Genomic DNA, 12,821 nt, shown 5'->3' on the forward strand with positions numbered 1-12,821 from the left:
ACAGCTCAACCCCAGCCACAGCCAGCCCCGCACCCTCCAAAGCCAGGAATGGGAATGGCTCTGCATGGAAAAGCCACTGAAAACCCAAATAAAGGCTTCATTCCCAACACAGCTGCCATGATCCCCAGCTGTGGCAGCTGGAAAGCCAAGCCTGCCTCACTTCCAGGCTCTCCACAGGCCAAGAACCAGGAGCAGAGAGGAAAAGGTGGAGCTGGTGGGGCTGACAACTTCTTATCCCGCATTGCTATCAGTATCCTAATTTTCCTAAGGCATTTAGCCTCAGGATTATACATCCATTAGGAAAAGCTTGCATTTCATAGCATTTTATAGCTCATATATTGAATTTGAGAGCTCAAAACAGGATAAAGAATGAGCTCAGGATTCACAGAAGCAGCAAAATCCACATGGAAAATTTGTTTTGGATGTTCAGCCATGGATAATAAATAGAATATATACAATAAATACAATAAATGCAATAAATATAGTTCCCAAGGAATATTTCTACCAAGGCTCTGTATTTCTCACTTGACACACCATCTATTTTAAACTCCATTCCACAATTTCTTGGGAAAATGGTAGGGTTTTACTTTAAATATGTGGAACCCACTGGAGGAATGTGGCCCTGCAGTGCTAAGAAGCAGGAAAGCTCAATTCCAGGAACTTCTAGGAATGAGGAATTATCTTAAAATGCAACTAAAAACTCATTCCTGCTTACAGGAAGGGCCTGGAGAAAGATCCAGAAGGAAAAGGAAGGGATGTTCCTCAAGTTATACTTCATCACAGAGTAATGGAGGAATCTGAGGCTCAGGTTTAGCAAAGGGATCCCAATTCCAGGCTGGAACTTTCCCTGCAGCCCTGGATTAGGCCAGGAAGAGGGGATGAGTTATCCAGGGGGTTTCACAGCTCCTCAAAGCTTGCAAAGCCATGAAACAGGAGTGGGAAGGGAAGAACAGGAATTCTCGAGGAATATCCCAAAGTCTAATTAACAACCAGGCAAGAAGAAGCAGGGAAGGGAATTATCTGGGAAAGGGATGGAGCAGGAGCAGTGACAGTGGGAGAGGGGAAGAGCAGGAATTCCTGGGCCAGGAAAGGGGACATACCCGTATCTCTGGAATTGGTAATCAAACGTCAGCTCCGAGCCCGACGGCACCAGCTTGGTGGTGAAAAACCCAACCCGCAGCTGCCCATTCACAGTCCACTGTGGAGAGAAGGTGCCAGCAGTTATTCCAGCCTCAGCTCCAGGTCTGCTTTCCCTGAACACACCAATCCTTGGAAAAGCAGCACTGGGGAGTTTAAAACCAGGCAAAGCGCCCGGCTGAAATCCAGGTGTTTTCATGTCACTGATACAACAGCAACAAAAACCCCCAAAATAAAGAAGGAAAACGTTTCACTCTGAGCTCTGCAGAGGGAGGAGCTGCTGGGTTTGATCCAGCATTTTACCTTTTGGGTCTCACAGTTTGGCTCACAGCTGTGGTTCATGAAGCGGGAGCAGTTTCCTTTCTGGGTGGCATCGATGATCTGAAAAGGGACAAGAAATGCAGGAAAATGCTCATGACTTGGGATGGGAAAAAGCTACAAACACAACCCATGTGGGAATCATCTCCTTTCCCACTCTATTTGATATTCCCCAGCTTTATTTTAGGGATTGGGGTTTGTTAGAACATTAAATCCCCACAAAAAGAGCACTTAGGTATACGGCTCCTCATTTTCCAGAGTTCTCCAGCTGGGTGCAGATCCTGGATTTTGTTTCTGATACAGCCATGAGGGGTTAGGACAGTGAATTTTTCTCCCACACACCTCATGCACCAAGGGAAAAGTCATCCCATAAATACAAACACTTTTATAACTGGAAATGCTCCTTTGTGACAGTTAGAATCACAAAACAACCTCAAAAATCCTTATTTTAGGAGGCAAAACACCCAGGAAAAAACACTCTGAGTATTTTTAGCTCCTTTTCTCTCAAGTTCCCCAGACCCGAAAAGTCCTGACAGGAGAGACAAGGAGAATAAGAGATGGAATTTCTATTTATCCCCCTTGTTCTCAGGCAGAGAGAACAGCTCCACATCCCTTGGAGCTGAAGCAGCCATAAATAATTAAGGATATCCCATTTATAAATATTCCAGTGGCAATCCTCCACAGAGGGACTCTGCCAGCTTAAAATATCCCAATTTCATGGAGTTTAATGTGAAAGGAAATGTGGATTTTTGGTGTATCTGGGCACCCAAAAAGGGTGAGTTTGGCTTGGAGCATGTTCCCAAACTTCTCTCCCATGGAACAATGAGCCAGGCACCATTTTCTCCTTTGGAAGGACACTTTCCCCTCCCTAAGGACACTGGGATACATTTAAGCTGCCAGAATTTTGTTGGAACTGAGCAATGGGTTAAAAAATCCTGAGGCTTGAAGTTTCCTCTCCTCAGGAAAACATTCCCAATGGATTCAGGATGTTGCTCCGTGGGTTCCCAAGGAGCTGGTGCTGTACACAGCTAAATCCAGCCTTTCCCAAAGCAATCCCATCCTAGCAATCCACTGCTCACCTCATCATTCTTCAGGGCCATGAAATAATAGTGGATGTTCTTGTTCCGGGCATATTCCTTCACCCGAGCCTTGAATTCCTTGTGATCCAGCACCTCCCCACAGTATTCCAAGACAAAAGTGTTGCTGCAAGAGGGAAAAACATCAGTTTTCTTAGCAAAAAACCCACACAAATAACATAAAATAATCCCTGTTCAGGTGGATTCTCTGAACACAACTCCCAGCCTGGCCATCCTGGTGGTGTAGCAATGATGATGTGCCTTAATCTCAGGGAATTCTGATTAATCTGGGATTTTGTGCTGTCACCTGGGAAGGTGATAAGGATGAAGCTCCCCTTGGAGCAAGGTTTGTTCTATAAATTCAATATATTCACAGAATTACAGGATGGCTTGGGTTGGAAGGGAATGTTGAGCTCATCCCATTCCAACACCATTCCATGGCCAGGGACACCTGCAACTGTCCCAGGGTGCTCCAAGCCCCATCCAACCTGGCCTTGGACACTTCCAGGGATCCAGGGGCAGCCACAGCTTCTCTGGGCTGGAAAACACTTTTCAGGAGGAATTTACCCAGTTTCCACCCTGAGTCTGTCCTGGCCCAGCCTGAGGCCGTTCCCTCTGCTCCTGTCCCTGTTCCCTGGGATAAGATCCCAAATCCGCCCCGGCTGTGCCCTCCTGGCAGGAGCTGTGCAGAGCCACAAGGTCCCCCCTGAGCCCCCTTTTCTCCAGGCTGAGCCCCTTCCCAGCTCCCTCAGGAATTTTCCAGCTCCCTCCCAGCTCTGTTCCCTGCCCTGGACACACCCCAGGATGCTCCCTTCTCCCTCATCTTGATCTCCCCATCCTGGTCCTCCCTTGTGCCTCAGGAGATCTCAGTGTCCTCACTCCTCTCTCCTTTCCTGGCCTCACCTAACCCAGCTCTTGGAATTACAATCCTGAATTAACAACAAGAAGAAAGATCCTCTCTGGATCCTCTCATTGTCCAAAGGGGAGGAAGAGGAGGAGGACTCAGGAAGAGAAGTTTTGCAGAGATGGGAAGAGAAGGATGGACACAACTGGAGTGAAATAGGGACAGAGAAAGGGGAGACAGATTCATCCCAAGAATAAGCCATGGAAAACCAGGAAGAGCAAAAGCAGAGTGGGAGATCAAAGAACAGATGGGCAGATGCCAAGGAGGAAGAGGGACACCCAGCAGGGACAAGGACAAGCTGGAAGAACCTCAGCCCATCTCCTGGCAGGGAAATCCAGACCCCACAGGCCCTTTTCCCTTCAGGAGGGAATAAAAGGCTGGGAAAAGGCTGTGGGAAGAGGGAAGGCTTACGATGGCAGGTCCTTGGCAGCTCTGAGCCCCCAGCCCTTCTTCTCAGTCAGGATCACCTCCACATCCGCATGCTGCTTCTTCTGGAAGCGCCGGTTGGAGCAGTAGTCACCGTTTGGACACCGGGAGGAGCTGAGGGAAGGGAAGGGAAGGGAGCAAATCAATTCCCAGCAGGAAAACAGCGCCAACAGGAAGGGCTCAGATGGGAAATAAACCCCAAATAATCACAAGAAATTCCGTGTGAAACCTTCAAATGTGGTTTGCTATAAAAAGCACAACCACGTGACTGTCAGCGTGCAAATGCAGATCGTTTATTTCTGGAAAGATAAAAACATTTGGAATGCTGATCCCGCTGTATTTCTGTATCAGGGCATCCCAGTGGGGAGAACTGGGCTCTTCTCCCCTTGTTTTGGGGGTTATTCCTTCAAGATATTCCCTGTCCTACGTCTGGCCTATGAGATAAGAGGAAAAATTGGGATTCTAGCAGGTAATTCCAATCCTTCCACAATCCTCGTGGGAGGAAGGTGGGGGGGAATCCCACCAAGCACCCTGTCCCTGCCTCCAGCTCCCATGGAGCAGCAAACCTCTCCAGAGGGAGAAGGAGACACCAGCCATAGGCTGGAGAGGCTCTGGGGAAAGGAGATCCAGGAGGCTGTGAGGGCTGATCTCCTGCAGATGATCCAAAGATTTAAATCATGGAATCATGAAATGGTTTGGGTGGGAAGGGACCCTATGGATCATCTCATTCCACCACCTTGCCATGGACAGGGACACCTCCCACTGTCCCAGGCTGCTCAAAGCCCCATCCAAACCCTGAAACCTTCCAGGGATGGAGCAGCCACAGCTTCTGCTGGCAGCTCCGAAGGTCACTCCAGGCCAGCACAGACACTTCACTGTCACAGACACATTTTATGGAAAATCCTTTCCTTAGGATCCTTTCTCCTGAGAAGCTGAGAGGCCTCAGAAATGAAATGTAAAGAATGATTATCTGCTGCTGTGGAATGCAACAGGTGCATCTGTGATTGGTCTCATGTGGTTGTTTTTAATTAATGGCCAATCACAGTCTGGCTGTCTCAGACTCTCTGAGAGTCACAAGATTTTATCACTTCATTTCATTCTTTTCCTTTCAAGCCTATGATGAAATCCTTTCTTCTATTCTATTAGTATAGTTTCAATACAATATATAGACCATAAAACAATAAATCAGCCTTCTGAAACACGGAGTCAAGATTCTCATCTCTCCCCTCGTCCTGGGACCCCTGCGAACACCACCACACTCCACTGCCACCTGCCAGGAATTCCCAAGTTATTTGAGGGATTCCCAGGACACCTGCAGGCCAAAGCATGGACCCCAGCTCACCACTCGATCATGAGCAGGCGATTGAGACAATCCTCTCCACAGGCCACCTCGCCCTGCGCCCGCTCCTCCTTGGACAGAGGGGGACACTCGCACAGCATCCGCTTGATATCCCGGTGGGATTTGTTCTTCTTCCTGGGAAGCCAAGGCATGGAAATACAGGTGAGACAGCAGCCAGGTGGAGAAATTCCTCCTCAATCCTTATCAGTGGTTTTTGGAAAAAAATGGAAAATAAATGTCTCAAGGTATGGATTGGTAACCCTAGGGACAGGAATACCCAAGGACACTTGGCTTGGTGATGACTTTGTGACGACAAAAGGTGATTCCTTAAAGAGAATTCCCAAGATATTTAGCTGTTTTTCCTTCCTCCTCCCTGTCTATGTTTATTTGGACACCCATATTTTAATAAGGCAAATTGGAGGGTTTGGTTACTTCAGCTTCTGCTTTGCTGTCAAGTGAGAGGGTGAAAAAGAGGAGAAAATCAGAAGTAGACAAAAAGCAGGGCATCCACTACTCCATATTTTAGCTTCCATGAAGGATTTGGGGAATGCTCTGGAGTGTGGATCCCAACAAGGCAACAAAACTATAAGAAAAAAAAATTAAATTATGGCCATTAAATTTTTAAAAGCTCCTCTGAGATGACAAATGAAGACATGGAAGTAACCAAAGCCTTTGGAAAAGCGCCTTGTTTGTCCAAAGGCCTTTCCACACCCACACAGAATTCCCAGTGCCAACAGAAAGGGAGTGAGCTGGCATTTGGGGACATTAAACAGGCAGGATCTGGTAAAGCCATAAAAAAGGGTACAAATAAATCAATCTTTCCCTCTGATCCTCCCATTTTCCAACTCTTCTCAGCACTTGGGAGTGTCTGGGGCAAACTGGGTGATTCTCTTTAGGAGAAAAGAGCCTGGGGTGGCTTTGCCAAATGTGGGGAATGCAACATCCCCGCCCCTCCCTCCAATCTGGCCATAAAAACCCAACCATCCTGGAACCAAATGGAAGCTAAATCCCAAACTCTCTCCAGGGAATTAAAACACGGATAAAGCAGCAGTTACCTCTCTGTCAAGTAGACGTTCTCCTCGATGAGGTCGAAGTAACAGGGCATCTTCCCCTGCTTGGCAAACTCCTTCCAGCGCTGGGGGTCCCTGAAGTCATCCATGATGCATAACCTGCCCACCATGGAGGAATCCTGCGGCGCTGGCTCCACCTGCTCTCCCTCCAGCTTCCCCTTCCTCTTCTCCCCAGAGTCCCCATCACTCTCCGAGTCGCTCTCCAACTCCGGCCGCCTCTTTTTTGGTGGGCCTCGTTCCTTGACGTCGTTTTTCTCCAAAGTTTTCACCTCGTCCTTCTTCTCCCCACCTGGCACCGGCTCCTTGGTGGAATTGCTGCTGATCTCGTGTGCCTGCACCGAGCCCTTCTCCTTCTGCCCGGGCATCTGGGATTTTCCAGAGGGGCTGGGAAAGCGGGGCTTGCACTCCTCATCCCAACGCTCATCCTCTTCATACTCCTCGTGGTCTTCCGTGAGGGAATCCGGCACCTGCCCTTGGCCGCGTTCGTAGTTAACCACGGAGGCTCTGCTGGCTGCCCTCGCATCCCAGTAACCGTTGCCTTGCCAGTAGCTCTGGGAGCTGGGATAGGCTCCTGGTCCTGGCTGGTAAACGTAGCCTGAGTACATCCCAAAGCTGCTGTCTGGCTGCTGGTAGGTGCTGCTGGGCTTCTCCGGCTGGGAGAAGTCCCAGCCTGCAGCACGCATCTCCTCCGGGGCACGGAAACCATCCAGCCTGGAGTAGTCTCCAAGGCCAGACTGGTTCAGCCCGCCCTGTCCTTGCCGACTGTCCGGCTTGGAAGAGCTCATCTGGTGCCGGGATGTGTCGGTGCTTTCCAAGCTCTCTGGGACACAGAAGGGCTGCTCCTCTGGCCGGCCCATGGGCCTCCCCATGGCCACCACGTCCGGCAGCACCATCCTCTCCTCCGTGCCGGCTTTGCCGTGGCAATCGGCCGTCAGGTCCGCCTGGCTCGTGCTGTCCACGCCGTCGCTCTGGGCCTGGCACGGATCCGCCCGCAGCTCCTCCGGCTCCTTCCTGCTCAGCTCCGTGGAGGTTGCTGGACTCTTCTCCATCCCTCTGGGAGAACACCGGCTCTCCACCTGGGGACCACCTTTACCCCCCATATTTTCTGACCTCTCCTCATAGTAGGGCCTGCTGGGCTCGGGCCGCTCATCATCCCAGTGGTCGGAGAAGCGCCGGTTGCTCCGGGAGGAGCCTGGGCTGCTCTCCTCCATGGCTATGGTGGAGTTCTTGGGAACCACCACGACCGACTGGAGCTTCTTCCGTGGCGTCCCATCATCGGAATCCGAGTCCTCCGTGTCGCTGTCCTCGCTGCCCCGCTCGCTGTCACTGTCCCCCATGTCGGAATAATCGTCGTGGCCAGCGGGAATGAATTCTGAGGCGTTGCCACTGCTGTCACACGTTGGGGTTTGGGTCACCATCTCCGTGTCCTCTGCAGTGACAATGACATCAGAGGAGGGATACAAAGCATCTGGAAAAACTGAGGCCACCAAGGGCTCGCTTCCCTCATCCCTCTCGGCCGATACACCGGGACACTGAACCCTCAGCTCATCCAGCTCAGCTCCCTCGGTGGAAACAGCACTTTCTTCCACCACCTCTCTGCCGCGGTGCTCCAGCGGCACTTCCGAATAGTAGGAATGTTCATTCTGGAACGATGACTTTCCTTTTGCTGAGCCAAAATCAATGTGCTGAGCATCTGACTCCAGCATCTCTTCAGCTTCCGAATGCTGGAGCGGCTCCTGGCACACACCCGGCGGGGGCACGTCCCATTTGGAAGAGACGCTTTCCTCTGGCATGGGATGATCCGACTGGAGCCTCTGGGAACAGCCATCCTGGGAGGAATCCCTGCTCGAGCTTTCCACTGCCAGGCTGATTTTATGGGAAGGATGGCTGTGTTCATCCTCCCCAGCAGACTTGGAATGGGAATCCTCCGTGCTCTCATAATCGCACGTCACCGTCTGCGGCTCCACCTGCACGTCCAGGAAAGTCTCGGATGTCACTTTCAGATCCGCAGGTTCCGCTTCGATTTCCACTTCCGAGTGGTACAAACCAGGGGTGGCATCATCGGAAATGTAGCAAAAAACAGGTTCTTTGGTTTTGTCACACGGAGTCACCTCCTCATCCAGCTTCTTAAGGACAGTGTTACTGGGATCTACATTCACGGCAGGGAGAGGGGCGGCTTCCTCCAGCTGCTGCGGCTCTGGAGCCTCCGCTTCCTGGAACAGGCTGTTGCACTCGCTGGACTGCACCTGGGAATCATCCAGCTCTTGCTCTTGGGACACATCCGTGCTCTCAAACCCATTGGATGGCAATGGATATGATGGGCTGGTCTTGACGGCAGGCGATGCTTCCGATGGACCCGGGCCATGCTCAGAGGATGCAGCGACATCCCCTGCTTTGCAGGCACTGGAGGTTGCCAGACCCTCATCCTGACCCTCTGGGGAGCCATTCATGCTCGACTCCGTGGGGAAACACGCTCTTAAGGGATCGTGCTTTGCCTTTAAACATGTTTCTTGCTCCTTAACACTGTCACGGACTTCATTTGCTGCAAGTTCCTCGGATTTTGAGTTTGCCAAATCCGCCTTGGATTCGTCGGCCTTCGGCAAAGCGGGAGAATCGCTGAACTGATTTAACGGAGAAAGTGTTTTTTCCCTTTCCAACTTTTTCACACTGGACACCCTGATCTCATTGTTCTTTACACAAGAGGTCTCTAAATCTAGAGAATTAGACTTGGACTTGATTTCTTCAATCGATTCTGTACAACAGAAAGAACTCTTAAATTTATCAGGCTTTGGTGCGGGGGCCTTGGAAGGGGTGGATTTATAGCGGGAGGAATTCACATTACTGTCGGGCTTGGAATGGGATGTCCCCTTCCGATAGCCCAGTTCATCGAGGGGAGAGCACCTTTTGGATACTTCACTTTCAGAAGTCCTTTTGGAATCTCGATCCGCTTTCGAAGACGACCTCCCTCGCCTGTCCACGTCGGCGTGAGACGACTCCACTTTGCTGTCCCTGTCCGACTTGGAGTAAGAGGATCTCGAGTCTCTGTAGGAGGAGGAGGAATGGGAGGACGTACGCCTGGAGTCGCTGGACCTGGAATGTGTCCTCCTGTACTCATCCTCCGAGTCCGAGCTCTCCCGTGCCCGGCTGTCCGCGTACGACCGGGAGTAGCGCGACCGTTCCCGGTACGGGGAGCTCCGGTGGTACCGGCGGTCCGAGTCGTAGTAATGTGAGCGCTCCGACCTCGAGTAGGAGGAGCTGGTTCGGGAGCTGCGATCGGAGCGGGAACGGGAATGAGACCGGCTTCGCCTCCTCTCTCTGTCCGAGCGGGAGCGGGAGGACGAGTACCGTGAGTCTCTCTCCGATTTGGAATAGCTCGAGTACTTCTCATCCCTGTCCGACCTGGAGCGCGACGAGGACTTGCCCAGGTCATCACCACGGAGGGACGTGGAGCTCCGTCTGGAATCTCTCTCCTTTTCCGTGCTGGAGATCTTCTGCTCGTGCGACCGCTGGCTGGAGGAGGTCCTCACGGAATCCTCGTCGGACTCGGAGCCCTGCGGCGCGCCATCCGACTGGGAGAACTTCCTCTTGGCCCCCTGCCTCCGGGAGCACACAAGAGCACCCTTGGAGCTGTCAGAAACCTCATCCTCCTTCCCAATATGGGAATCCTCCTTCGGCGGGGTAATCTCCGTCTGCTCGGGCTGAGTCCCGCGCTCCTCCGAGCCGTGCGACGCCGGATCCTGCTTGGCGCCGTCTGGCTCCAAGGCCTCCCTGGGCAGCGCGTGGCTCGGCTCCCTCGGCACAGGGACCTCGGCTTCGCCGGGCGGCGACAGGAGCAGCGCCGGCATCAGCGTCACTGGCGGCGGCGGCGGGGCCGTGGCTGCAGGAACCGGCATCGGCGACGCCGGCGGCGGCGGCGGGGGCGGGGGAGGCGGCGGCGTGGGGGGGAAATCCACGGCCAAGGCCACCGGTTCCGGTACTGGTGCTGCCGGAGCCGGGGGTGGCTTTGCCGTGACGTTCAGTAAATGTTTTTTAAAATGAATCTTCCCCAATTCTACTTTCGGTTTTGGAGGCGAAGATTCCTCGGCTGAACTGGCGGTGTCCCCCAGGTCCAGTTTATTTTTGGGGTTAAAATCAGTCGGAAGGGGAACCGCCGGAGGGGTGGGAGTTTCATTTTGTTTCTCGTTTCCCAGAGCAGCCAGGAATCTATTGGGTAAAGTTTTCTTGGTTAAACTAAAGCTGAAAGACACTTTTTGTCTTCCCTGCTCCTCAAGGTTAACCTTGGTTTTGGTGCCTTTGGGCAAAAAGCGGCTCGAGGCGACGCCTTTGAACACGGGGCCTTTGATAAAACCGGCTCTCGGCACCGTTTCAGGTTTGCCCTGTGGAAGAAAAAGAAGATGGAGTTGGAGGAATTGGATTTTGGGGGGTTTGAACTCAGTTCTGCAGCATTTTCTTTCACCTGGTGAATTTTTCATGATGATAAAAGAGAAATGCATATCCTGGGTCTGTCTTTATTGCCTGGCTCTGTCCTGAAAAAATCAATTCCTTAGACTTCTCCAGCTTGAAACTAAGCCTCCTCTGAGGTTTGGGCTGAGGCTTTTTATCTGACTTATTAATGACCAAGCTCAAAGTCCTTTTATCATTTAATTCTTATTTTTAAAAAATAGAGTTCAGCTTACAAAGTTAATTGAGGGCAAAAATCTGCTTTTTAATGCTGTTTCTGTGGTCCCAGGCTACAAAGGATCCTGGGTTTTAAGCTCAAAGTGCATTTGTTTATGTGAATCCAGCTGGATGCAGCCTTCCAGTACTGGAGAAAGCTCCAGGGAGAGCTCAGAGCCCCTGGCAGGGCCTGGAGGGACTCCAGGAGAGCTGCAGAGGGACTGGGGACAAGGCATGGAGGGACAGGACACAGGGAATGGCTCCCAGTGCCAGAGGGCAGGGATGGGTGGGAGATTGGGAATTGGGAATTCCTGGCTGGGATGGAATTCCCAGAGCAGCTGTGGCTGCCCCTGGATCCCTGGCAGTGTCTCAGGCCAGGCTGGACATTGGGGCTTGGAGCAGCCTGGGACAGTGGAGGTGTCCCTGCCATGGCAGGGGGGGCACTGGATGATCTTGAGGGTCCCTTCCCACCTAAACCATTCTGGGATTCTGGAATTTGAATCCAGCGTAAACCAGACCAACAAAAATTACAGCAGGAATTCAAACCCCATCCTTTCCCACCTCCCCCCAATGGGCTTCTCCTGGTCATCATTAATTCCTGCAAGTTCCCAGGCTCAGGCCTAGACCAGCATTAATTAACAACTCCCCAAGAATTCCCATCAGGAGCCAGTGGTGCATGATGACTCTGTCACCTCTGGATCAACCGACCATTCCAAGCTCCACGTCCTTCCCACCAGGAGCTTCTGGCTGCCTCCTGCCCAGGAGCTCACTCAGCACTTTCCAAACCCAAACCCAGGATTTTTCAGAGCACACAGCACCTTATATTCACCCATTTGGCCATTTCTCCCTCTGTTTTAAATCTTAGAGCTCATCTGTGTCCCAGAAATAAAATCCCGGAGAAGATAAAGTGGGAAAAGGACTTTGTTGTCAACAGCCCCTATCCCCAAAAATCCAAATTGCATCAGAATCATGGAATTCCAGAATGGTTTGGGTTGAAGGGACCCTTAAGATTATCCTGCTTCGATCCTGTCATGGCAGGGACATCTTCCACTATTCCAGGTTACTCCAAGTCCTGTCCAACCTGGCCTTGGACACTTCCAGGGATCCAGGGGCAGCCACAGCTGCTCTGGGAATTACATTTTTTGTGTTAACCCTAATTCCAACGGAAAGAGTCGTTTCCAAATTGTCCAGAGCCGGGTTTTGCTGCTGTAGCTGTGCCACGAGCACATTTCTGGCAGGAGCAGCAGTTTCCTGCAGCCCTCTGTGAATTATTAAGGATTTTGTTATCCTTTAACTCATGAAACAACATGGAGCTGCCCAGGATCAAGGCACCACAGTAAATGATTAAATGAGACATTGGTGGATTGGAAATCCTGTGTTTTCTGCACCCTGGGACATCACATATCCCAAAAATTCCTCTTTTTCAACACATTGGGGGTTTCATTGTGAGCACCTGTTAATGGTCTATCCATGACTCATCCTGGAGACCTAATCCAGCATCTGGATCTGGGTCTGCAGCAGCAAATTCCCTTCACTCCCAGTAGGAAAACTGGGAGCAAAACCCAAAAGCATTTCCTTGAAATCCGTGGGTTTTTTATGAGGGGTCATTTCAGGGACAATTTTAAAGGAGTTTCATGGCTAAAAGGGAACCCAAAACACTGACTTTGGAAAAAAGGAGAATCTCCAGCTCTGGAATGGGCTCCTCCCACCACAACTCACAACCATCTCCACAAAGTCCTGCTGGAAATTAAATCCCTGTTTTTCAGAGAATCCAAACATGACAAGTGATCCTGGGATTAATCCACATTAATTCATGGAAGAATGAAGGACAAAACGAACACTACTGAGGCCACCCTCCTGTAGGAGTTCAGCCTCCTGAAGAGTGAGGGAACAGC

General features: G+C 51.4%; 1 protein-coding gene across 2 annotated transcripts in view; it reads right to left on the minus strand.

The window, feature by feature from the left end:
* Positions 1-12,821, minus strand: part of SETD2 (SET domain containing 2, histone lysine methyltransferase) — a 51,433-nt gene that overhangs the window by 26,288 nt on the left and 12,324 nt on the right. For both annotated transcript variants that reach the window (XR_011684205.1, XM_071456379.1), the window contains exons 3-8: positions 6,256-10,646; positions 5,204-5,335; positions 3,847-3,975; positions 2,535-2,658; positions 1,441-1,518; positions 1,101-1,198 (exon numbers count right to left, since the gene is read on the minus strand). Coding sequence is in view for 1 of the 2 variants with exons in the window: in XM_071456379.1 (XP_071312480.1) it covers positions 1,101-1,198; positions 1,441-1,518; positions 2,535-2,658; positions 3,847-3,975; positions 5,204-5,335; positions 6,256-10,646 (4,952 nt within the window). In the remaining variant the exon portion in view is untranslated. The remainder of the gene's footprint in view (positions 1-1,100; positions 1,199-1,440; positions 1,519-2,534; positions 2,659-3,846; positions 3,976-5,203; positions 5,336-6,255; positions 10,647-12,821) is intronic.

The sequence above is a fragment of the Agelaius tricolor genome, unplaced genomic scaffold (assembly GCF_023055355.1).
Source record: "Agelaius tricolor isolate 1412-34295 unplaced genomic scaffold, bAgeTri1.0.p SCAF_58, whole genome shotgun sequence".
NCBI classification, from domain to species: Eukaryota; Metazoa; Chordata; class Aves; order Passeriformes; family Icteridae; genus Agelaius; species Agelaius tricolor.